The following is a 26,798-nucleotide window of genomic DNA, read 5'->3' as shown; positions in this document are numbered from 1 at the left end:
CAATGAAGGTATGTATTTCCATGCCAACATTGAGACTATAAAGGAAAGGGCTATGAAGGACAAGACATGAAGGTATGGGAATTGTATGTGCCAAGGTCCTGAAGTAAGCCTGAGAATCTGAAAAAGCCATTGTGTTGGGAGGAGAGTAGAAAGAGAAGTAAGAAGAAAATAAGGTAGGATAGAGCAATAGAACTGTGGGCATGGCTCTTGCCAACCTGGGTTTGATCCCCTACATCCATATGGTCCCTGAAGCCTGCCAAGAGTGATTTCTTAGTGCAAAACTGGGAGAAACCCCTGAGCAGCCCCTGAGTTGGGTGTGGCCAAAAATAAAATATAAAATTAAAAAGAAGCTAGTAAGGCTCCTTCATGTCACCATATGATTTTTAATCTTTTTTTTTTTTTTTTTTTTTTTGAGGGCGAGTGTTAAGGGAGTTCCCAAGCAGTACACAAAAGACTTTTGGGCCTCTTCCTTTATTTCTTTTTTTCTTCTGTTGTTTCTTCTTCAAGGAAAAGGTCCAAGAATACACTGCTCCATAGGTCCTTGAATGCTAGGGATTACCAGCAGAATCGCCCAGATTGTGCTAGAGTCCTCCAGAGCGATAGCTACAGTCACTAGTACTCAGGGGACCTTGTGATGCTGGGAAGATGTAAGATTCTGAAATGTCCACCCTGATGCCTTGTGAAAACTAGCAATTAGGATCTGTGCTCAGAATCTCCCGTTTCCATTTACATTGTTAGAAAGTCTCAGCCTTTCTCATTTTAGAGCTAATCTTGAGTTACAGCAGGTAGGGCACTTGCTTTACATGCAACCAACCCAATTTCCATCCCAGCACTCCAGATGGTCTGCCAAGCCCTACCAAGAATTATCCCTGAGTGCAGAACCAGGAATAATTCTGAGCACAGCCAGCTGTGCCCCTCCCCAAATTAACAAAAACAAAAAGTAAAGAGGCAACTTAATCTTTGTCTACCCTGAGGTGCTGCTACCCAGGTCCCAATAGGATTCTTTTGAGACCTCTCCAGTTCCAGCACACCTCTGCTTCCATGGAAGGCACTGGGTCAACATGTCCTCCATATTCAAATCCCCTATTTTGTGACAGGTGCACAAGAAATTTCATGTCCTGTTTTGCTGGAAACCTTTGAGATTCAACAGTGGAATTTCCCATCTTAGTCACTATCTTACTATATGTTTGCTCACAAGGAATTTCAAACTTTTAGAGTTTTAGAAGTTTCCCCAAATCTAAATATGCCCTCCAAATGATTTTTTCTTTCTCTGCATGCTTTGAGTCAGATGGCCCTGGAGTCTGAAACTTAGCCTCACCTCCCCCCATTGCTGTGTAACTTGGGCAAGTGCCTTAAAATTGCAAAAATCCCAGATCCACATCTTTAAATGAAAATAATCACAATGATAGTAATTTCTACTCCTTAAGGTAAATTTGGGGGCTTTAACTTAATAAATATATTGTTATAATGGGGCTGGAGAGATAGCGTAGAGGTAGGGCATTTGTTTTGCATGCAGAAGACGGTGGTTTGAATCCCAGCATCCCATATGGTCCCCTGAGCCTGCCAGGAGTAATTTCTGAGTCTAGAGCCAGGAGGAACCCCTGAGTGCTTCCGGGTGTGACCCAAAAACCAAAAAAAATGATTATTTTAAAGTTATAGAACATAATTGCCTATGAATATAATATCATCTGAAATATAAGAATAAAACACTATACATGACTACTTTGGTTGTTGTTTATTGTTAGTGTGCTAGTTATAACATTACAGTCTTTTTTGGTTTTGGTTCATACCCAGCAATTCTTAGGAATACTCCTGGCTCTGTACTCAGGAATCATTCCTGGCAGAGATCCTGGCATATGGTCCAGGGGACCATATGGGATGCTGAGGGTTGGCTGTATGTAAGGCAAATGCCCTACCTGCTGTCCTATATCTCTGGCCCCTGAATTGCTACTATGTGTTGGCATAGTATGTGCAGAGGTTCACATGGCATCTGATAACTCTATCTTCAGGGTTGACACGGTATAACAGGTGAGACAGACTAAGCATTTCACCTTTAACCTGATTAAGATGGGAGCAGCCATGAACTATCTTTGGTATTTGGATGGGAGAAGCATTGTGAGGTGCCTGAGCCAGAAATGCTTCAGCTTCCTTCACCTGTGACCTCTTCCTTTCCCCCACAAAATGGTTCCACTACCCTGAGTATATAGATCTATAAAATACAAATCAAAAGTTTATGTATCCTAAATCTAAAAGAGTTTGACTTGAGGACAGGAGAGATAGATAGTCCAGGGTATAATTCATTTGCCTTGAATGCAGCTATACTGGATTCACTTCTGAGCATCCTGAGCCCTGCCATAAGTGATTCCTAAGTCAATCTGTTGTGGCCCCCAAGCCACATAGTCTGTAACTCTCTGGGTGGCCCCTTCATCCTAAAAGTCAGCAAACAGGGCTACAAAGCTAACTCCCCTTCTTAGTCATCTCCCTAACTCTAGCCAAAAGAAAAAATTCTTGGTTTTGTGACAAAGCCCTAAGCTTTCTGTTAATCTCACCTGGAGAGAGGAGATAGACACATGAAGACTGGACAGCAGAAAATTTAGCAGTAAAGCCATGTGAGGAAAAACACATGGTGTATAGGGTCATGGAATAAAGCAGCTGACTCTGATGAAACTTTAACTGACTGCTTGTGATTATTTCTCTGCTGTTATCCTGCCGTCTTCAGACCCAACCTGCCAAGGGGCTACAGGCACCATGCCAAGGGAGGCCTCACCCAACATGTGGACTTTAGACTTTATATTTTACTTTAAACAACAGCTTTGGGCCAAGTGGGATTATATTAGTCCCACCAGGTAATCCAGTATTACCTCCGCCACAGTGAAATACTTAACTATATGGTGCCTGGACTGCGGCCTTGGCAGCATGCGAGGACCCCAGTGAGGGCTTTTTAGGAGGATCTGTAGAGCATGGCGGCTAGGAGGGGCAACCCTTCAATGAGCAAGACGAGGAGTCTGGAGGACCTGGGGGTGAACTGGGGAGAACATAGAGGACTGAGAATGGGGGCGTGGGGGATGCAGTAGCCCAGTCCCTGCTTGCAATAGGTAGAGAGGAAATGTTAGCAATTAATTTGGTGCTAATATAAATCATTGTGTTTTTGTTTTGGGGAGTATTTTTTGGTTTGGGGGTGCCACACCCGGTGTAGAGTTCCAGAGTAGAAGAACGAGGACCACACAACTGGAATAAAGTTTTTAGCACTTTAATCCATCTGCCAACAAGACTCCCCAGCCCGGCCAGCCAGGGGTCATCCCCTGAAGGAGATGAGCCCCGCCCAAGGTCATAATGAGGATTATATAGGGAAGAGATGTAGAAAGGTTCCAGTTTTCTGATGATCCTTTTTTTTATATATAATTATCTTTATTTAAACACCATGATTATAAACATGATTGTAGTTGTATGATTTCAGTCATGTAAAGAACACCCCCCTTCACCAGTGCAACATTCCCACCACAAGTGTCCCAAATCTCCCCCCTCCCCACCACACCCACACCTGTATTCTAGACAGGCTTCTACTTCCCTTGATCATTCACATTGTTATGATAGTTCTCATTGTAGTTATTTCTTTTTGTTTGTTTGTTTTTGGGCCACACCCGTTTGATGCTCAGGGGTTATTCCTGGCTATGTGCTCAGAAATCACCCCTGGCTTGGGGGAACCATATGGGACGCCGGGGGATCAAACTGCTGTCCGTCCTACGCTAGCGCTTGCAAGGCAGACACCTTACCTCTAGCGCCACCTCCCCGGCCCCTCATTGTAGTTATTTCTCTAACAACACTCATCACTCTGTGGTGAGCTTCATGTAGTCAGCTGTATCTTCCAGCTCTCTTCTTTTTTGTCTCTGGGAATAACTGCAAAAATGTCTTTTATTTTTCCTCAAACCCATAGATGACTGAGACTATTCTGCGTTTTTCTCTCTCCCTCTGACTTATTTCACTCAGCATAATAGATTCCATGTATATCCATGTATAGGAAAATTTCATAACTTCATCTTTCCTGATGGCTGCATAATATCCCATTGTGTATATGTACCACAGCTTCTTTAGCCATTCATCTGTTGAAGGGCATCTTGGCTGTTTCCAGAGTCTGGCTATTGTAAATAGCGCTGCAACAAATATAGGTGTGAGGAAGGGATTTTTTGTATTTTTATGTTCCTAGGGTATATCCCTAGGAGTGGTATAGCTGGATTGTATGGGAGCTCAATTTCCAGTTTTTGGAGGAATCTCCATATCACTTTCTATAAAAGCATCCCCACCAGCAGTGAATAAGAGTTCCTGTCTCTCCACATCCCTGCCAGCACTGCTTATTGCTATTCTTTGTGATGTGCGCCAGTCTCTGTGGCGTGAGATGGTACCTCATAGTTGTTTTGATTTGCATCTCCCTGATGATTAATGATGTGGAGCATTTTTTTTCATGTACCTTAAATGATCCTTAAAACAATTGGCTCTTGTCTAGGGGTATCTTCCTACTACTCCCGTGTCTTTCCCTGATAGGCTACCTGGTACAGCCAGGTGGACTGAGGCGGGGTCTATGGAAATAGGCTCACACCATGTGGTCCTTACAAAATGCTGTTTCTCCCTGCTCAGAACCTAAAGAAGCCTGCCATGTGGCTTTTACAAAATGGTGTCCCTCCTTACTCAGAATTCAGGTCCCAACACCGGGGCACTCATGGATTACTCCTGGCTCTGCACTTGGAAATTGCTCCTCAAGGGACCATATGAGATGTTTGGGATCAAACCTGGGTCTATCCTGGTCGGCAGCTTGCAAGGCAAATGCCCTACCTACACTGTGCTATCAACCCAGCCCATGTTATTGTGTTTTTAATTCCTGTTTTACATTCTTGGTAAATAGTAGAAGGAGCGAACTTTTATTAACAATTTATGTCTGAGGGGAACACCTGCTATGCTCAAGGCTTACTCTTGGCTCTGTGCTCAGGACCATGTCTGGCTATGTTCAGGGTATCATATGAAGTGCCAGGGATTGAACCCTGGTAAGGCATAAGCAAGGCAAGTACCTTACCTGCTGTACTAAATCTATAGCCCAATTGATTTTGTGTATTTATTTGTATATTAGTGCTATAGCCTGCTGCTTTTCTGAAATTGCTTTTTAATTTTAGAGGTTTTGTCTAGTCTTTGAGATTTTCTACAATTATGTAATCTGTGAACAAAGACAGTCTTATTTGTTCTTGCCAATCTGTGTGTCTGTTACTTCCTTCCTTTCTGCATTTACAAAGAATAACCAGTATATATTGAGGAGAGATGAATAGGACATCTATGCTCCTGATCTCAATGGGAAAGTTCCTGGTTTCTTACTTCTTAATGAAGAAGTAACTACAGGATATTTTGGTAGATTTTATATATCCAGTTGAGGCCATGTTTCTCTATTATTAGTTTAGCTATATATATGTATATATATTTTAAATCATGAATGTTGTGGGATATGCCATGTGTTCTTTCATTATCTGTTGATCTGTTCAGACGAGTTGTCTTTTCTAGCCTATGGATGTGATGGATTGCATTTGTTGATTTTTTAAATGATGAACCAACTTTGCTGGGGATCCAACTGGTGTGGGCTGAGTGCAAGGCCAGCTCGTTACCCACTGTACTATCTTTTCATCCTTCTTCACTGCCTTTCCTTTTACACTTCTATTTTTGTCTCTTACACATCCCCTTTTTCCCTCAGATAACCTTAGTACAGTATAGTAAATGTTAGGGACCCTGTCTTAAAGGTTAGGTATCCCATAGTGTTATGGACTTCAGTAAATTTTAGGGGCCCTATAGTAAAAGGTATGGCCTCATAATATCATAGGGTTCCCAGGTTATTATTCTCTCATGCCCATAACTATCCTCTTTGATTTCAGTCAGCTGACATTGACAACCACCATGCACTCATCGAATTTAATGAAGCAGAGAGCAGCTTTGTCCTCCAGGACTTCAATTCTGTCAATGGCACCTTCGTCAACGAATGCCACATTCAGAACGTAGCTGTGAAACTGTTGCCAGGAGACATCCTGAGGTTTGGATCTACTGGGCTCACTTACGAGCTGGTTGTTGAAAACCCATCCTTGGTGAGTTCACACTGCGGCTGCTCAGGGACTGGGATGGCAGAAATGCTGTGTGTTGTATCGCCTTTGCAAGCCCTAGGGTCAGGTAGGACCAAAGGCCTGGACTTGCCCTGCAGTCTCTCTAATTTCCTGCTATGTGACAAACTGTGTCCCCTGAAGGAATGGATCTGAGACAGGTTCAGGCCCTTTCCTGTGATTCCTGAGTCGAAGCAAGTCCTCCTGCCCCCTGCTGGGCATTTTTGAAATTACATGCAAAAGGTGTCCCCCAGAGACTTAGATTTTTCCTGGTAATATTCAGTATAAAGAGGGGGAGGTAGAAAGCTGGTGAGAGCCTTTGAAAATTCAGAGATGGAAATTTCCTTTTGAGGCAGATCAGTGCTCTGCAGTGTGCTAACTTGGTATTTCACCTAGCATTCCTGTTATGGCTAAGATTCTGGCTTCTCCAGGGTGGATTGAGAGACTTGAGGAACATGAACTCAGCTCTGCTCCCTCTCTCCCCTGAATAGAGAAGCTCAGTACTTGGCAGCTGGTATTAAGCCCAGGTCAGAAATTCTCCTAGGATTATGACCTACATACAGTTCAGAGTATGTAAGCAGGACAGTTGTCCCTCCAGGCCATGTCATGTTCACAATAGAAGAGGTAGGAGAGGGGTGTGGTAAGGGACACAGACTTGGCCAGAACCCCAGCTCAGCCTTTTGTCCTCTCCAAGCACTCTTAGGCAACCCACTGGCCTCTCAGAAACTGTCTCCTAATCTACAAACAGGGGCCCATGATATCAGTGATCTTGCAAAGGGATCTGGTGCTGAAGGACATGATAATGGCTGCAAACTACTAGCCCTGTGTTGTTCCTCATAAGTCTCCAGTACATTCTGTGATGCACTATCCCACCAGACATAGTGCTGGTTTTCTTCCCTATCTCCAGGAAGTCTTCATAGACTGAAGCTCCAAAGCTTGAAATCCTTTCCGGAAATAAGCAAAAATCAGAGGATCCAGACAAATTTCAGAGGTCTCTAAGCCTTCCTCACACTGTCTGGCATCCCATACTATATCCATAACACAAAGCTTTGAAGGTCTAGGCCATTTTTCTTGGCCTCTCCCTTCCACTGCCTTGTGCCCCATAGATCAACTTAAATCATGTTTGCTCCTTTAAGGTTCTGGGGTTTGCTGGGAGCAGAAGGGAGGAGAGTTGGCTGCAGAAGGGGCTGACCTCTGGGATTCTCAAGAGGGGTTCAAAGCATGCTACACATTGATCCTGGGCCAACAGTACAGGTTTCTGGAGTCACCCAAGTCCCCATCATCCACAATTTGGATCGCCAAATTAAATACAGAACACTCTGGTAAATTTTAATTGCAGGTAACAAATCTGTTTTTAGAAGAAAATGAGTCCCTGATATTGCTTGGGATTGCTTCTGCTAAAAAATTTTTTTTTCTTTTTTTTTTTTCTCTTTCTTTCTCTTTTGAGGGAGGAGAAGAGAAGGGTAGAGGAGGCTACAGGATGGGAAGGGAGGGAGAGGAGGGGAGAAAAGAAAGGAAGGGAGGGGAAGAGAAGGAAGTGGAGGGGAGGAGAACAGAGGGGAAGAGAAGGAAGGGGAGAGGAGAGGAGAGAGGAGGAGAGGAGGGGAGAGAGGAGGAGAGGAGGGGAGAGGAGAAAAAGGTGAGGAGGGAAGAGAAAAGAGGGGAAGAGAGGAGAGAAGGGACGAAGAGAGCTAAGGGATAGCACAGTGGCGTTTGCCTTGCAAGCAGCCGATCCAGGACCAAAGGTGGTTGGTTCGAATCCCGGTGTCCCATATGGTCCCCCGTGCCTGCCAGGAGCTATTTCTGAGCAGACAGCCAGGAGTAACCCCTGAGTACTGCTGGGTGTGGCCCATAAACCAAAAAAACATATATATATATATAATTTTTAGTTGCCTAAAATATATGTGTAATTGGTACTCTCTGCTTTATTTGTGACTTCTATTTGGCTTCATTGATTTATTTATGCTAAGTCTGGCAAGACTGCATATGCTTTCAGGGAAGGACCTGACAACATGCATTCTCACAAGTTCTCAGTAGATCCAGGACATCCCCAGCCATAGTGAATCCCTGTTTAGAATAAATAAATATATATAGCATGGACATATTTCTTGTTAAGAACCAAAATAAATTTTTTTTAAACTTTAAGCCTGAAAACCTAAGTCTATAAAGTTTGAATCAATGTTTCCCCCAGCATGTCTGACAAGAAGAATTTGGGGTGGGGAGATGTTCAGTAAAATTATAGGTATCTAGTTTTCCTCCCCAGAAAAGTTCATTTGTAGCCAACTGTTAAAAGGAAGCACACCTTATCTACAGTTTTCTCTTTTTTTATGTAAATATATTTGTTGAGATATTCCAAGGCTACAAAATTTAAGTGGATCTTAAATATCCATTATAAATGGACTTTGTTTAATAAAAATGGAGGGGACTGGTATAGGCAGAGAATACTACTGTTTTATTAGATAGAGGGTAGAGGTCACCACTCCCAGCAGTGCTCAGGGCTTCGTCCTGTTCTGGGCTCAGAGCTTAATCCTGCTGTGGGGCTCATCACTCCTGGTGGTGTTTAAGGAACCCTATGAAGTGCCATGGGTCAAACTGATATTAGTTACATGTAAGGTAAGTGCCTTAACCCCTGAACTATGGTCTCTGTTTCTGGGCTATTTTTTTCTTTTCTTTTCTTTCTTTATTTTTGGTTTTTGGGCCACACCTGGCAGCGCTCAGGGGTTACTCCTGGCTCTGTGCTCAGAAATCACTCCTGGCAGGCACAGGGGACCATATGGGATGCCGGGATTCAAACCACTGTCAGTCCTAGGTTGGCCACTTGCAAGGCAAACACCCTACTTCTGTGCTGTCTCTCTGCCCCCCCCCCCTTTAAGTTTTTATTAAAGGAACTATGGACGAGTGTCTCTCTTCTCAAACCTTTTGATGCCAGTTTTTTTTTTCTTTTTCTTTTTTTTTTTTTTTTTTTGGTTTTTGGGTCACACCCGGCTGTGCTCAGGGGTTACTCCTGGCTGTACACTCAGAAATCGCTCCTGGCAGCTCAGGGGACTATATAGGATGCCGGGATTTGAACCACCATCTTTCTGCAGTCAAAGCAAATGCCCCACCTCCATGCTATCTCTGGTTCAAGGCCAGCTTTTCTAAAAAAATTATGTCCATCTTGATTGCTGCATTTGCTTTTTACCTCTGAAAACTCTAGTTCCATTACTGTAAAACGGGGCATAACAGTCCCTGCCACATACAGCCACTGTGACATTAAGTGGGCAGTGTATATATAGTCTCTGACACCTCTTATAGACAGATAGACTTTCTCAGTGTTTAAATTCAGCAAACAAAGCCCAATAGCAGCCACAAGGCCCTCCTCCCAGGAGATCCTTTGGAAAATAAACCTTTCTGACCCTCTAAAATCTTTCCCCAGTTGGCAGGTAGATAGATACATTTGACAAATAAATTACCCAGACTGGTATATAAGATAGAAATATAAACCAAGATAACCAAAGAGGATGACAGTTCCTCTAGACATGCCTTGGCGAGACCTGGTGTTGTAAATCAGAATTATCTTTCTCTCACTGAAGAAAGATCTACTAAGTGATAGCACCCCCTGGAGTTGTCCAGGCTCTCATGTGCAGGGTCATTGTTGGTGCTGGAAGGCTTCTTACTACCTAAACTGAACCTCTTCAATAGGACTTAAAGGTTCAGGTTAGAGGGGGGGGGGAATGACTCCTGATGGGAAAGGCTCAGTCTCCAATGAGAACACTTCTCTTTCTTCTCCTAGTGGAAAGTAGATGAGTAGCCATCAGCAGGAACAGGGGAGCTTTTACATTGTGCCTGTTTATCCCCAAGTTGGTGTATGGTGACTGAAGGAATGATTGGAGGGCATAGTGTTCTTCAGAGTACACTTCTGGCTATTGGAGCTTTCTCATCTCCAACCTGACATCCCAGGATTTCTTCCATGCTAGAGGCTTTATACAACTTCAAGGGAGACATGAATATTCCTGAGACCAGACTTTTAATATTTTCCAAGGCCAAGAAAATAGAGATCAAGGCACAGAAGCCTGAAAATTGGAGTCATCAGCAAGTATCCATACAAAAGGGCCCATGATGTTTATTTGGTCACTATAACTTCATAAATCAAACTGAATATCTGGGGGAAGCTGGAGGGCAGAAGTCGAAGTACCCAGGAATGCTGGCCTCCAACCTGGGATCTTCCTGTTCTTTAGACAGATCATGTTATTTGCTACTAAGTTGGAACCACATCACAGCTTCCATTTTCTTTACTTAGTGGACTGTCATTCACTCATTTATTCATTCAATCTCTCAACTTGAAAAGATGGAATTTATCCTCAGAGAAGGGTTATTTGGGGTTAAAAGTCAAAACAAACAAACAAAAAAATTAGGTGCTTTTTTGGTAGACTTGGTTTCTATTTTATAAATTGACCAAGAATGACTTAGAGCCTGAAAGGAAAGAAAAAAATCATAAAACAGAATATTTCTTTTAAAATGGGAAAATTGGGGAAAGAATACAGTACCTTAGTATTTGCCCTGCATGTGACCAATCCTGGTTGAATCCCTGTCACCACACCATCACCTTGATCCCCACCAACAGTGACCTCTAGCACAGAGCAGGACTAAGCCCCTAGCACAACTGGATGTGCCCCCAATGCCCCCAAAAAGGAGGAGAATGTTAGATGGGCCAGATTGCCTTTAACTTAGCTGGTCAAAATCCAAATGAACAGTGGGGGGGGGGGGAAGAGAAGATAGATAGATAGATAGATAGATAGATAGATAGATAGATAGATAGATAGATAGATAGATAGATAGATAGGTAGGTAGGTAGGTAGGTAGGTAGGTAGGTAGGTAGGTAGGTAGGTAGGTAGGTAGGTAGGTAGGTAGGTAGGTAGATAGATAGGTAGGTAGGTAGGTAGGTAGGTAGGTAGGTAGGTAGGTAGGTAGGTAGGTAGGTAGGTAGGTAGATAGCTGATAGAGATAGATGATAAATAGATGATAGGTAGGTAGGTAGGTAGGTAGGTAGGTAGGTAGGTAGGTAGGTAGGTAGATAGGTAGCTGATCCTGCTTTGATTCCCGGAAACACACATGGTCCCCCAAACTCCCACCAGACGTGATCCCTGAGCACAGAGCCAGGAATAAGCCCTAATTACTGCCAAAGGCCAAAATAAAAGTACAAATGAACAATTTTTCTGATTAACTCAAAGAGAACTACTTCTTTCAGCTGCAGAACCTAAAAATAACATATAAATTGGTGATCAGTGTTTGCAATTATATAACCCTGATATCTCACAGTAAAATATTCTGCACAAGACTTACCCTTTCCTTTTTTATTCATGGTATTACCCCAGAATATGTTTACCCCTTTTGCCAATGAGCCCCCTCTGCTGGCCTTTGGCTCTAACAGTTGGCCTTTTCCTGGTCCCTTTCCCACTTTTCCCAGGCAGGATCCACTAGTCTGTGTAGCTACAGGCTACAATTGAGTCAGCTGACCAGTAGTAGCTCCAAAGCATTCTCCTCTAGGTAAACTTATTCCACGTTGCACATGCATTTTTTTTCCTGGCAAATATTTTTAGAAATTTATAAATCTGGTAGAGAATTCCTCTACACCTCTATGTTTTCTCATCCCCATAGTCCAGCCTTAACACTAATATGTCAGCACTGACCCATGGCTATTGGTAGAATTTTGGAATCCACTCAGACCCCAGGGTCCCACTTTGCCTTTGGTCATTGTTCTCTCTTAATCTCCTCAGATCTCAGCCAATTTCTCCAACTTCCCTTGTTTTATTCACCATTCCATCAGTCTTGAATTGTTCTTCCCAGGGATTCAGGATGTTGTCTTTTGCCTAAATTATCTGATGCTTTCCTCTAATAAAACTGAAGCTGTAGGGCTTGCTCTCAAGCCTGTGTTCTCCCTTGGACACTTATCTCACTTGTTCATCTCTATGTTTCTTTGCTCATTTCCACTCTGGAGAAGCCTGTGATCTTTCTTGAATATACATTCCCCCCTCTCTATTTCCCTTCTCTTCTTTCTAAACAAGTTTTAATAAAAACTACCTTGATTTACTAAAAACAAACCAATAAACTGAACCTGTAGATTTTCAGAAATTATGCCACAAAGATGAAGTATCTTTTCTTTTTATTTTCCTTTTTTATATAAAATCTTATTTAAGGGGGCCGGGCGGTGGCGCTGGAGGTAAGGTGCCTGCCTTACCTGCGCTAGCCTAGGAGACGGACCGCGGTTCGATCCCCCGGCGTCCCATATGGTCCCCCAAGCCAGGAGCGACTTCTGAGCGCATAGCCAGGAGTAACCCCTGAGCGTTACCGGGTGTGGCCCAAAAACCAAAAAAAAAAAAAAAAATCTTATTTAAGCACCATGATTACAAGCATGATTGTAGTTTTGTTTCACTTATAAAGAGAACAGAACACTCTCCTTACCAGTGCAACATTCCCACTACCAGGGCCCCCCCTCCCTCCTTCCCAACCCTTGCCTTATTTCTTTTTTTGTTTGTTTGTTTTTGTTTTTGGGTCACATCCGGTGGGGCTCAGGGGTTACTCCTGGCTCTACACTCAGAAATTACTCCTGGCAGGCATGGGAGACCATATGGGATGCCAGGATTCGAGCCACCATTTGTCCTGGTTTGGCTGTGTGCAAGGCAAGCGCCCTACTGCTGTGCTATATCTCTGGCCTCCAAATATCTTTTCAAGTCCCATCATCTCAGGGGAAATCCAGTATCCTTCTGACAGCCCAAGGTACTTAACCCCTCATCCTATTAAGCTGAGTGTACTAGGCTTATCCACTAAGAAGTGAATATTTTTGTCTTTCAATGCATTCTTCTTTGAAGGCAAGTCACTGTGATTGTGCCACTGAAAGAAGTGGGAGGGAGCCATCAGTGGGGATTAAGCTCCTTCCTGGAGGAGGAAGTAGCTATAGATGTTCCCTGTGTAGGGACAATTGTTCCTTCTCCCCCCGATTTATTATACAATTGTTCATTTGGATCATGTGGGCTGGATTATAATATAGAACTACCTTATTCAATTTTTAGCTCAAATTATTCCAACCCTAATTACCAGGATTATCTCAACCCTAGTTACTGAGAACTTTTGCTTGTTGGGTGTTGTCACCTTGACATATCTCCACCTTTTTATTTGGGAACTCTTCTTTAGGTACCCACTATTACGAGCTATGACAGGCTTACCCTGTGCTCCCTCTGCCCAGAGCCCCAGAATCAGTCACAGGTCCTTTGGCTGACACTCTTGTTCAGTTGTTCAGTTCAGTTTCCCAAACACTGAATTAGCATACTCTGTTGGGTGCTAGGCATACCAAAGTGGGTTTCTGGTAAATGTTTAATCCACAGCCCTTGAACAAAGGTGAAGCAGGGGTTGGTGGTATAAAGAATGTGCACCACACTCTTTACATATAACAATAAAAAGCATTCCCCTCTTTTATGTCTTCTACTCGGCCAACTGCTCCTGAGCATTTTTAGTGACTTTTGCCTACTTCTTGCCTACATACACAGCTTGTGGCTGTACTTTACAAAGGCAGGAACTCCCACCCGAACATTGGCAAAAGTCTTTGTTCAATTGATAAGCAAGATAAAAATGAAGGAAGAAAGCTATATGCTATACTCTCCCCCTGCTCATTACTGACCTGCTCTACTGACATATAATGGCTTTCTGGTAGATTTTGTCCTCCAGGACTAGAACTGTGTCCCCAGAAGTCTGCACTAATACTAAGGGAAAGGCTTCAGGCGTGACATACTTCTATACATTCTGGACTGTAATTAGTTCCTAGTATCATCACTTTAAGTGTACCCCATAAACAAAAAATCTTGGAAATTCAAGCTCTAACTTGGATTTCTATGACACAAGTGCTCCCCGTGGCCAGGCTCTGGAAAGTCACAGGCTTGGAAGGAGGCATACTAGCACCTCATGAAGTAGCATTTTCTATATACTGGGACAGTGGGGTTCAAATAACCTCAGAGCATAGACAGTAATGAAATTTAATAAATAATTAGGAAGGATAAGTTACTATCAGTTTTAAGAAAAACAAAAGACATTATTGCAATCATGCCCAGAGACAATAGAGATGAGAGCTGGAAGGTCTGGTTCATGATATGAAGCTCATCACAAAGAGTAGAGTGCAGTTAGAGAAATAACTACACTGGCAACTCTGGTGACAATGTCAATGAGTGAGAGAAGTACAATGCCTGTCTCGAATACAGGCAGGGAGTGGGGGAAGAGGGAGATTAGGAGCATTGATGGGAGGAATGTTGCACTGGTGAAGGGGGGTGTTCTTTGTATGATTGAAACCCAACTACAATCATGTATGTAATCATGGTGCTTAAAGAAAAAAATAAAAAAAGAAGGATAAGTTATATTTCTTACATTATTGTTGTTTCTGATATAATTTAATTATATGTTTATATCACCTTAATTTTTATCAATAGATTTGTTTACTAACCAGTTCATGGAAAACTTAACAATTGTTTTATTTCATGAACTGGGACCAGCTGGCCCAGAACTCCTCTGTTCCAACAGTGAATATACAATGAACATACCACAGGATCCCCAGGACAGAGGTGGAATCCTCTGAGCTACTTTCAAGAAGAACATAGCTATATTAGTAGTCTTTCCTTGAGAAGTCACCAGCATTCCCAGAAAAATCCTATTTCATATACCCATGTACTTGTGTTTTCCCCTTAATCTATTTATTATATTCATTTCCCCCTCATAATCTATCCTCTAAGATACTTTCACAAGCATAGAAAGCAGAAAGATATATGGGTTTGTCAGACAATACAGTGGTTAAGGTGCTTGTCTTATATGTGGCCAATCTTAGTTCAATCCCCAGCAACATAGATTATCTCCCAAGCACCAGTGGGCATGACTCCTGAGCACTACTGGGCATGTTCCCCCCCAAATACAAAGCAAGTATAAAATTTGACTCCAGGGGGCTGGAGAGATAGCATGGAGGTAAGGCGTTTACCTTTCATGCAGAAGGTCATCGGTTCGAATCCCGCCGTCCCATATGGTCCCCCGTGCCTGCCAGGAGCGATTTCTGAACACGGAGCCAGGAAAAACCCCTGAGCACTGCTGGGTGTGACCCAAAAACCACACACAAAAAAAATTGACTCCAGATAACCTAGAAACTCTGAGAGCACAAGTGTTCATATGCAATAGCATCACTATTTCCTGGCTATGAGACTGGCAAGTTGCTTAACCTCTCTGAGCTTCTGTTTCTTACTCTCTTAATCCACAAAATGGGGGCAAATTACCTTTGCCACCTCCACTCATATTACTCTGGCAAGTGAACATAACTGCAAAGATTAAGCACACACCACAGGCTCTGGAGCCTGCATCCTTCCCTCCATAGCTGCAGCAGCATTAATAGTCACTAAGAAATGGCAGGACTCACGACAAGCATGTGAGAAACTCATTAAGGTCCAAGTCCACTCCCCCACCTACTACACAGTCTCTAGGACTTCCAGGTAGCTTGAAGGTGTCTTATGTGCAAACGACTGATTTTTTTGTTTCAGGGGGCTCAAACCTGGCAGTACTCAGGGTTAACTTCTGTGTTCAGGGATTATTCCTAGTGCTGGGGGACCATCTGGGGTGCCAGGGATAGAACTCAGTTTAGTTGTGTAAAAAGAAAGTTCCCTGCCTACTACAAAATGATTATGGCTCCTTATATATATTTAAAATATGTATTATGCCTATTTCAAGGTTTAACACAGAAATTAAACAGATAAGGGGCCGGAGAGATAGCATGGTGGTAAAGCGTTTGCCTTGCATGCAGAAGGATGGTGGTTCAAATCCCGGCATCCCATATGGTTCCCCCGAGCCTGCCAGGAGTGATTTCTGAGCATAGAGCCAGGAGTAACCCCTGAGCTGCCAGGTGTGACCCAAAAACTTAAAAAAAAAAAAAAAAAGAAATTGAACAGATAACAAGTAGATGAGATATAGATCACAATCTTTGTAGTAAATTATTGACTGGGGTTTGTTCAAGCTGATGTGAATTCAGTGTGGGTGTGGCCAAAGTTAATCCAGGTGGCTGACAACATGCTCTTAAAAAGATATCATGGAAGACATCAGAAAAAGAGCATATGTTGCCTTAAAACAAAACCAAAAGAACAACCACATTACATACCATATGGTCAGAGAACAGAGAAAAATAAAAGATGGTATTAGCATGTGTTTTAAACTAAAATTTTGAAAGACTTAATGCTTGGCTTTGACCACACGCTTCACAGTCTTCTGGGAGTACAGCCCAGCAATAGCTTTCATTTCTTTGAGTTTTTTGAGCCACAACCTGTGGTGCTCGGGGACTGCTCCCTGATGAAGGCTCTAAGATGCCAGCATCAAATCCAGAACTTCTGCAGCCCTAGCTTTTACTGTGAGTTTTTCTGCCTTTAAGTTTATTTCTCCCCCTCCACCTGTCCCATCTGTCCCCTTGTAGTCACCAATCTATTTCTGAGGAAAATCTAATTTGGCTATTGATAGTGAAAAGCTGTCTAGAGAAAAGCAATTTTGACCTTGATAAACCTTTAACTCTCAACAAGTGTCAGGAATAAAAACAATTAAAAATTCTTTATTTTTTTTTCTTTTCGGACTAGAAGATCAGATTAGAATTTTTGCTGCATATACACATGGTCGGTACCTTCCTTTTCAAGAGTTGCTCTATGCCACAAATGACCCAACTCTGACCAGTCTCACATCCCAAGGCCACCAGCAGTTTAGGGATTCAGCTTGAGCCAGAACTTAAAACCAGCTGCCTTCTTTGGGCAGCCATTCTCCATGTGACTATCCTTCACAAGAGTCAAGCATTCATCAAAGATGAATGAATAAACAAATGTGGCACCTATCTCCAGTGGGATGTTCTTCAGCCTTTAAAAGAAAGAGCATTCCAAGGCCAGAGACAGTTCAAAGGGCTGGAGCACATGCCTAGCATGCACAGGGCCTCAAGTTCAGCCTTCAGCACCACCAGGACTGCCTAACACTACCCTACATATCCCTGGTGGGCTCTCTCTCTCTCTCTCTCTCTCTCTCTCTCTCTTTCTCTCTCTCTCTCTCTCTCTCTTTCTCTCTCTCTCTCTCTCTCTCTCTCTCTCTCATTTCTCTGTCTTTCTTTTTGGACACTGACACACTTTTTTGGGCCACACCAAGCAGTGCTTCAGGATTTACTCCCGGCTTTGTGCTTAGAAATTTAGAAATCACTACTGGCAGGCTTGGGGGACCATGTGGGATGCCAGAGATCAAACCCAGGTTGGCCATATGCAAGGCAAATGCCCTACCCACACTGTGTTATCACTCTGGCCTCCATACTTTTATTTTGTTTAAAAAGAAAGGGAAAAAGATGAAAGGGAATTCTCTGCCAAGGAAATAGCTCAAAGGACTATCAAAATAGTTTGCATGCATGAGACCCAAATCTGATCCCCAACACTGTATGGTCCACTAAATACCACTGCAGGTGACCTCTAATCATGGAGCTTGGAGTAGCCCCTCATCACTGCTGAGTGTGGTCCCCAAATCAAAGTAAAAAATTATAATGATGAGCCCAAGATAGTACAGAGGCTAAGACTCTTTCCTTGCTCATGACCAAATTTGGTCCAGATATGTTCTGAGCTCAAAGCCAGAGTAAACTCTGAACACAACTGATTACGGTCCCCAAAAATATATTTTATAAAATAAAATTTTTAAAGGAAGAAAACCCGATATTTACTACAATTCGGATGGATATTTTTGTTTGTTTTGTCTTGTTTTAGTTTGGATTTGAATGTGGAGTAATAACAAGGGCAATATGCTAAGTAATTATGCTAAGCCTATAACAAAAAGACAAAAGTTATGATTCTACTTGTATAAGATTCCTATAGTCTACGTCGAGTTTCTAGTGACAGACAGTGGAATCCAGTAAAACTCCTCCATGCTGGTAACATTCTCTGGTCTCCAGGTTACCCTAGAATCCAGTATCCAGCCAAAGTTCCTGGGTCTCCATAGCTCTGATTGGTTCACCCTGCCTCAAGGCTGAACCAATCACTATGGATATCGAATATGACTGGTTGATTCTAAGTCCTGCCCATAACAACCAGTTGAGAGATTGAGGGGGAGTGGTTCTAGCCTGGCTGGCTTCTAGCCTATCCTGGCATGGAACACTTGAGCCTGGGATGGCTTCACCCCTTTAAGCGACCCTCTCTAGTTGGTTGGCACTGTGGCACATCTAAACCAAAGATGGAGCTCTTCCACCTCACCTGGAAATTTCCAGCTGGTGGGCATAAACTACTGAGAATGTGCCACTTCCCCAATCAGCACATTTGTTCAATAAATCTTTAACTATTGTGATAACGCTTACAAGATCGCTGTGAATGTGGACCCCAGGTCGCATCCTTAGGCAGCTGGAGTTGTTGTGGGGCACACTCAGTGTGCTCAGGGGTTATTCCTGGCTCTGCATTCAGGAATTTACTGCTGGCAGTGCTCATGGGACTATATGGAATGCTGAGAATCGAACCCGGTCAGCCTCGTGCAAGGCAAAAGCATTCACTGCTGTAATATCTCTCTGATCCCATGGAATTTGATTCTTGGTTTCTTTCCTCACTGTTCTCATTGATTCAGGGAAGACTCTTCTGGGTGGACCTGGATTCGGGCCTTTTGGGATAAGTTTCTAACTAAAGGATAGGTCAATGTCCCTGAATTAGAGAAGTTTCCTCTTAAATATAATCTAGCTGATGACACAGGAGTTCCCATGCTTTCACTTGGCAAATCCATCCTGTTTCTTAAGTGTCTTTGAATTCATAGGTGAGCAGAAGATAGCATTCCCCTCCATCCGCAGCAAACCATTGAATTTAGTCTCTGACTTAAAAAGTGTGAGTCTTTGTCTGCCAAGATAGTGGACAGAAGAGGATGAGACAGAAACAGAAAGAGGAAGGAGGAGGAGGAGGAGAATAGATAGGCAGAGATGGGAAAGGGAGGGACAAGAAGGAGCTGGGTTGCACTTGTGGTGAACCCTTCACTGTTTCAAGGTGGTAGAGGACTGAGGGAGGACTGCTGTGAGGTCTAGAATGGTAAGGTAAAAGCAGTAAGTGAGCTTACCCAAAGATGTCACCATTTAACTACTAAGTTCAGGGAGAAACAAAGACTAAAGCCTCAGCAATTGTTTCTCAGGCTGAAGTGGAATTTGATGTGGTCGCCTTGGAGAGTGGCTCAAGCACATTCTACGGGGCCAGAGGACATACATTCCCTTCACAGGTAGCTATGAAACAGCCATTAAGAATCTGGGGTGGTGGTGTGGAGAAACAAAGGTCCATGAGCCAGATGGAATGCCAGCTCGGGGCTGAGGTAGCCCCAATGGTAATATTGGCAGCAAGTGGGAAGAGCTGGTCACAGAGAGCCAACTGGAGTCTCAGGATTAGCACTTTCATGGTCTTTCTCATGCTCCCTATCCTGGGGAGCATCTGGGTGTGCTTTCCTGGGGAGGCGATTCAAGCTGAGACCTAGGGGGGAAAAGTTTCCATAGATATCCCTAACTTCTCTCCATTTCTGTGCCTGTGTGAGTATGAAAAGCAAAGCAGACAGCCAGCAAGTAACTGGCCCAAAGCCTGTGCCAACCTCTGACCCTCTCATCTGTCCCCATAGGTCACTTTTCCATGGATGAAGAGCCCATCTCCTTGGCCAGGGTCACAGCCACCTTGGGTCCCACAACAGCAGAACCCATCACGGTCGCCACCACAGTTCCCCTTCTTCCAAGGCATCCGGCAACCACACATGCAGAGGAGTTGGTCCCAGGGGTCCTCTAGACCCACCATAATCCCGCCTGCCCCCCACCAGCACCCTCTGAATACCAGCGGGAAGATATTGTCTGTTGTGATGGAGAGCAATCCAAAGCCCCCTCTCATCAAGCAAGGTACTGGGGAGTCAGACCAGGAAGGGCATCAAGCCTTATGGATGTTTCTAGGATTTTGCTTATTTTCTTGGCTTATTTTGAAAATAGATCCTTCCCCTATGCCATATTTCAGGGACAAGAACTCACAGGGTAGGACAGGGCAGGAAACAACAGGAAATGTAGGTGGGTTTAAAAAAAACTATTTTCTTAATTGACATGTTGTTATCAATAATGGAATCATTTGAGTATAACATCAGTAACCCAATTTTTTTCTCTTGGTTTTGGGGCCACACCCAGAAGTACTCTTGGCTACCTCCATGCTGTGCAATCAGGGATCATTCTTGGCAGGACTTAGGGGACCATACGTGATGCTTGGCATTGAACCAGGGTCAAGCATGTGCAAGACAAGTGCCTTAACCCCTGTACTATCTCTTAGCTATAAACTGTTTTTTAAAATTCATCACTAGATCATGAGCATCTTTTCAGCACATTTAGTTCAAAATGATGTTGAATCAAACAAGACTTGACTGTCATACTGGAGAGATAGTACAGTCAGTAAGGCCTTGCAGCATCTCTTATGCTCCCCCAAGCACCATCAGAAATAATTTCTGAGTGCAGAGTCAGGAGTAACACCTGAGCACCACCAGGCATGACTGCCAAAACATAAAAATAACAAAAGACTTGACTTTACCAGTGTGATGTTTGTTAAGTGACTTGACATCTCTGTGCCTCATGACCCTTATTGTAAAATGGAGATGGTACTGAATTCATCCCTGGAAACCTTCGAACACCATCAGAAGGCCTGGGTAATTCTCAGCACCACAGTGCCCAAGTTTCACCCTATCCTTGAAGGAGTGCATTGAACCCATGATCAGTTGGCTGTAGTATCACCAGGAGCAGATCCTGAGCCTCCTGACCTCAAGGTCTCTTTTCTTAGGAGACTCTAAAAAAATAAATTAAATGGAGATGGTAATGATGAGACTCTTCTCATTGGATAGTTAGGGGTGGGGATTGGACCACTTCTAGGGGTACTCAGGGGTTGCCACTGGCAGTGCCCAGGGAACTATGTGGTAACAGAGATCTGACTTACATGTTTCCTACATGCAAAGCCTGCTCACTAGCCCTTTGAGCTATCTCCCCAACCTTAAATAATACAAGTTTTAAAAACAAAAATTGTTATCTGCAGTGATATTCTGCTTGTTTTTATAGTTCATGCTGTGTAGAGATCTACTCTGAATACTAAAGTCATAGTTAAGGGGCACCCTAGTGGGGAGGTCACCAGCCAATAAGTTGAAAGGCCAGATGGCTAGATACCTGGCACAGAGCTGCTGCTGAAAATGTTTTTATTATTTTTTTTTGGCTTTGGTTTTGGTTTTTGGGTCACACCTGGTGATGCTCAGGGGTTATTCCTGAATATGTGCTCAGAAATTGCCCCTGGTTTGGGGGACCATATGGGATACTGGAGATCGAACCGTGGTCCGTCCTAGGTTAGTACATGCAAGGCAATCGCCCTAACAACAGTGCTACTGCTCCGGCCCCTTGGAAATGTTATAAAGGGCCTCTGCCCACACCCTGAGTTCTACTGTCTTGTCCTTCCAATCTTTCTTTGGGAGACTCCTCCCAACTGACCCTATGTCACTGATGAAGTGATTCAGGGACTAGCAGATCTGTTCCATACTGAATTAACATCTGCTTCTGTGTCTGGTTCTCACAGCAAGTCACTCTACTTGGCAACTACCTTCCAGTCGATGGATGAGGCAGGAGGACAATTTCATGTGAGAGTTGCCACCATGGTTCTTTGGGCCTAAGTTGAGCCCCTGGCTCAGCTGCTCCCTAAGTCCTTCCTGCCTGTACACCTCTCCCAGGGCCAGGAAACAAAGTGGGACTTTCCCTTCTACCTTCCTTCTCTCAGCTGTGCTCTGGGAGACTGCCAGTCCCAGTTTGAGGGAATTTCCCACTTTGGCAATAAAAATTCTGGCCCTGTCAGGACTGAGCTAACGAGGTTCCCTGAACTGTTTTCTCAGGTGGCGACCCACAGGAGGGGGCAACCCATAGTACACAACCCCCCACAAAACCTTACTCCACTGTTGAGCTTATGGAAGAAGCCATTTTCTTTGTTAGGGTGAAGGGTTGGGGCCACCTGCAGTGGTGTTCACGGCTTGCTCATGTCTCTGAGCTTAGCGAACTTCCTGGCAAGACTCAGGAGACTATAAGTGGTGCTGGGATTGAACATTGTTGACTGCATACAAGGCTAGTACCTGCTGTACTATCACTCATGCTCCAGGGTAGCCACTTTCTAGATTCTTCTTAGTTCCTAGAGTCCTCCTTGTAAGGCATCAGCCCCTGCCTCTGCCTTTACTAGACATTTGGCCTTCGTTAGCCATGTGTACCTCATGTACCAGAGTCTCCCCAGTGCCAGCAATAGGTCCAGCCTCATGCTTAGGAGGGTGATAGTCACCCACCTTCACACACATACTCCACTTAGAAGTGGAGTATTTAAGTGCATCCCTTAATATTAATATTTAAGTGTGTGGGTCAACCCCTGAGCATCTACTCTCAAGTAATTTTTACTGCCCTTTTCTCCACTAATCAGGATACAACAGAATCAAGATTTCCAGGGGGGCCTGGCCTTTCTGCTTGGGCAGAAATATTTTGTCAATTAGAATCAGCAAATTCATTCTGAGGGGCACAAAAATTGAGAACTGGTCCCTTACCTCATAGATCTTACTGTTTTATCAGTGATATGGACATTAAGAAAATGATTACAGGGGCTAGAGAGATAGTACAGGAGTTAAGCATTGACCTTATACATAGTTGGCCCAGTTGGATCCCTGATAATATCACAGATGGTCTCCTGAAAACCATCAGGAGTGAACCCTGAGTACAGAGCCAGGAGTCAACCTTGAGCACTTCCCAGATAAACCCACAACTCCTCAAAAATAAAAAATAAAAATAAATGACAGAAAAACTATCTCTAAAGTGGTAACCTAACTCCAGAAGACAGGAGGTACTCCCAGCACCCTGTAATCCTGGTAGGGGGACCTGACTAGGTGGATGGGGGGGATCAGGATAGTATCCCTCATGGAGGGACAGTGTCTTTTATGTGCATGGGGCAGAGGACGAGGAACAGCATTTTGGGGCAAGGGAAATGCTGAAGTTGGGTGGTAGGTAGGTAGGTAGGTAGGTAGGTAGGTAGGTAGGTAGGTAGGTAGGTAGGCAGGCAGGCAGGCATGTGAGAGGTAGGTAGGTAGGCAGATGAGAGTGAGGAAACCGAATCCAAAGCACAGAAGCACTGGGAAGTGCTGCAGTATAGGCCAGGGAAGGGTGTGATTCTGATTTGCTCTCACAGATAAAGTTGCCTGGGCATTAACCAATCCAACCTTTGCTTGTTCTCTCTGGAGAAGAGTCTTATTGGATGAGTCGGTTTTACTGTCTATAGGGACATGTAGGAACCCCAGACTATGGAGAAGCAGGAACAGAACTGTCCTGTATTCTCAGTCTGTTCTGGAACATGTGGATGGAAGGTCAGGTTGGCTAGTCATTCAATGCACAAGGCTTACCTGCTCCCACACCCACACCTGGGTCACAGGCTATCTTGGCTCTGTGCAGGAGCAGTAATGGTGTTCAGTGTTTGCAGACACATTTGCGATCTAAAGGGAAGTTATTTGCTTCAGAATGCAGGGTTTTTTTTTCCAAATGTAATATTAAAATCAATTTATGGTTGAAGAAATGCTTACAAGTCTAAATGGCTCAAATTCGATACTTATTAATGTTAACAGTAATGTTTCATTACTTTTGAGATGGTTGGTTCCATTTCTCACTTCATAATAGAATGTGTGACAGTTGCCTAGAAATCAGAGTCAGCTGGAAATTTAAAATATGCCATTCAGTATGACTCAAATGGGAGAGTACATGCCTAGAAAGCCCCATGTTCAAGGCCTTGAGAGTCACTGATGTGCCACTTAAGCACCATTAGATCTGCCCTGATATGGCCAACTAAGCACTAGCAGGAGTGGTCCTAAGTCTCTGAGCTTCAACCATCTCCCATAGCAACAAAAATATAGAGACACACCAAGTCAACTAATTCCCAAAGCTGAATTATAGAAATGTCTCTCAAATGGTTTTATATCAAAAATAAATGTACTGAGTGTTGAGATGAGTGAATTGTAGTATGTTTGATGTGATCAAGGATGGGACAACTCTAAATATGCTCGAACTGCTGTAATTCATAGAAATAATCTTTGTAGGGGCCGGAGCAGTGGCACAGTCGATAAGGCGTCTGCCTTGCGTGCACTAGCCTAGGATGGACAGTGGTTCTATCCCCTGAAATCCATATGGTCCCCCAAGCCAGGAGTGATTTCTGAGCGTATAGCCAGGAATAACCCCCGAGCATCACCTGGTGTGGCCCAAAAAAGAAAGAAAGAAAGAAAGAAAGAAAGAAAGAAAGAAAGAAAGAAAGAAAGAAAGAAAGAAAGAAAGAAAGAAAGAAAGAAAGAAAGAAAGAAAGAAAGAAAGAAAGAAAGAAAGAGAGAGAAAGAAAGAAAGAAAGAAAGAAAGAAAGAAAGAAAAGAGAGAGAAAGAAAGAGATGAGAGAGAAAGAAAGAAAGAAAGAAAGAAAGAAAGAAAGAAAGAAAGAAAGAAAGAAAGAAAGAAAGAAAGAAAGAGAGAAAGAAAGAGAGAGAGAGAGAAAGAGAAAGAGAGAAAGAAAGAGAGAGAGAAAGAGAGAAAGAAAGAGAGAGAGTGAGAGAGAGAGAAAGAAAGAAAGAAAGAAAGAAAGAAAGAGAGAGAGAGAGAAAGAAAGAAAGAAAGAAAGAAAGAAAGAAAGAAAGAAAGAAAGAAAGAAAGAAAGAAAGAAGAAGAAAGAAAGAAAGAAAGAAAGAAAGAAAGAAAGAAAGAAAGAAAGAAAGAAAGAAAGAAAGAAAGAAAGAGAGAAAGAGAGAGAGAAAGAGAGAGAAAGAGAGAGAGCGAGAAAGAAAGAAAGAAAAAGGAAGGAAGGAAGGAAGGAAAGAAGGAAGGAAGGAAGGAAGGAAGGAAGGAAGGAAGGAAGGAAGGAAGGAAGGAAGGAAGGAAGGAAGGAAGGAAGGAAGGAAGGAAGGAAGGAAGGAAGAAAAATAATCTTTGTAACAGGAGGAAACTTAAATGTCAATCAAGTGGATCCAAGTTGGAATGGTTTTGGCACATATATAGTTGAGTTCATGGTGCCATTTAAAAGAATGTCATGCAGTACCTCTACCAAAGCTTGATTAACCTTATTGTCAGGTGAAAATATAAGCTGGAGAAAAAAATATAATATAAATCTTTTTTTAATTGCAGTTTAAAAAAAAATCTACATTTAATGCTAAGGTGCAATAGCAGAGGCCTTTATCTATAAAAAGCCAGGTAGCAAATATTTTAGTCTCTACAGGTCATATATTCTCTGTCACAACTCTCAACTCTGCCTTTGTAGCTAGAAAACAGCAATAATCAGATATGTAAAATAAATAATTGTACCATTCCAATAAAACTTTATTTATAAAATAGACAGAGAGAGACAAATTTACCAACCCCTACTCTCTATCATTATTTCACTTAATTTTCAAGCAGCTCTTTATAGCAGAGACTACTAGAATCCAAAGTCACACATGTGGAAATTAAGACTTTGAGCAGAAGTTTTTATATTGTGGACAGTTTTTATATCTGTCCATGGACATTTAATTAAAAAAATAAATGACTGACTCAAAGCCATTAGCCCATGTGGCAGCAAAAAAAAAAAGCCTAGAAACAGTCAGTAGTTGATGCCAGAGAAGAGCGGGAAACTGGTTTTTCCCCTTTTCAGTACCTCTGTATTGCTTTCATAACTTTCACAGCATGAGACAAATCTCAGAAGGGGATAAAATGTGAGGGTTAATATGAAAATACGTGTCAAAATCTTCAGGACACTGACAGCCTCATTTGTTTTCTCTGTTTACATTGTGTATTAGTGTGGGCAAATGCCATAGGCCTGTCGGAACAATCATTGGCTGAGGGAAGTCCTGGAGCCTCCCACACCACAGAAATTTACGTGGACCAGGACCTGGGCCATCAGGATAAGGTGAGGGGCTCAGGGAAGACAATGACCACAACAAGGTAGCTTGCCACTACCCCTCCTTGTTCTCTGTGGATCAAGGTTTGTCTTCTTCTTCTTCTTCTTCTTCTTCTTCTTCTTCTTCTTCTTCTTCTTCTTCTTCTTCTTCTTCTTCTTCTTCTTCTTCTTCTTCTGCTTCTCTTCTACTTCTTCCGCTTATAGTGCTTCTTTTCTTTTTCTTTCTCTCTTCTTCTTCTCCTCCTCCTCTTTCCTCCTCCTCCACCTCCTCCTCCTTCTCCTTCTTCTCCTCCTTCTTCTTTCTCTTCTTTTTTCTCCTCCTCCTTCCTCCTCCTTCGTCTTCCTCCTTTTTTCTTCTTCTTTCTTCTTCTTCTTCAAGTTCTTCTTTTCTTCTTTCTTCTTCATCTTCTTTGTCTTCTTTATCTTCTTCATCTTCATCTTCTTTTCTTCTTCATCTTCATCTTTGTCTTCTTTTCTTCTTCCTCTGTTCTCTATGGATCAAGGTTTGTTTTCTTCTTTTCCTCTTCTTTCTTCTTCCTCTTCCTCTTTCTCTTCCTCTACCTCTTTCTCCTCCTCCTTTCAAACCCAGCTGTGCTCAGGCATTACTCCTGGCTCTGTGCTCAAAAATAGCTCCTGGCAGTTTCAGGGGACCATATGGGATGCCAGGGATCGAACCTGAACCAGCCCCAGCTGGCCTTGTGCAAGGCAAACACCCTACCACTGTGCTATCATC

The 26,798-nt window shown here is 43.1% G+C and overlaps 1 protein-coding gene across 1 annotated transcript in view; it reads left to right on the top strand.

Annotated features, from left to right (window-relative positions):
• Positions 1-26,798, top strand: part of FHAD1 (forkhead associated phosphopeptide binding domain 1) — an 86,397-nt gene that overhangs the window by 7,541 nt on the left and 52,058 nt on the right. The window contains exons 2-7 of the mRNA XM_049772535.1: positions 5,907-6,113; positions 19,758-20,025; positions 21,719-21,779; positions 22,367-22,451; positions 23,444-23,528; positions 25,965-26,074. Of these exons, the coding sequence (XP_049628492.1) occupies positions 5,907-6,113; positions 19,758-20,025; positions 21,719-21,779; positions 22,367-22,451; positions 23,444-23,528; positions 25,965-26,074 (816 nt within the window). The remainder of the gene's footprint in view (positions 1-5,906; positions 6,114-19,757; positions 20,026-21,718; positions 21,780-22,366; positions 22,452-23,443; positions 23,529-25,964; positions 26,075-26,798) is intronic.

The sequence above is a fragment of the Suncus etruscus genome, chromosome 4 (assembly GCF_024139225.1).
Source record: "Suncus etruscus isolate mSunEtr1 chromosome 4, mSunEtr1.pri.cur, whole genome shotgun sequence".
In the NCBI taxonomy this organism is placed as follows: domain Eukaryota; kingdom Metazoa; phylum Chordata; class Mammalia; order Eulipotyphla; family Soricidae; genus Suncus; species Suncus etruscus.
This window is presented reverse-complemented; position numbering and strand designations above follow the sequence as displayed.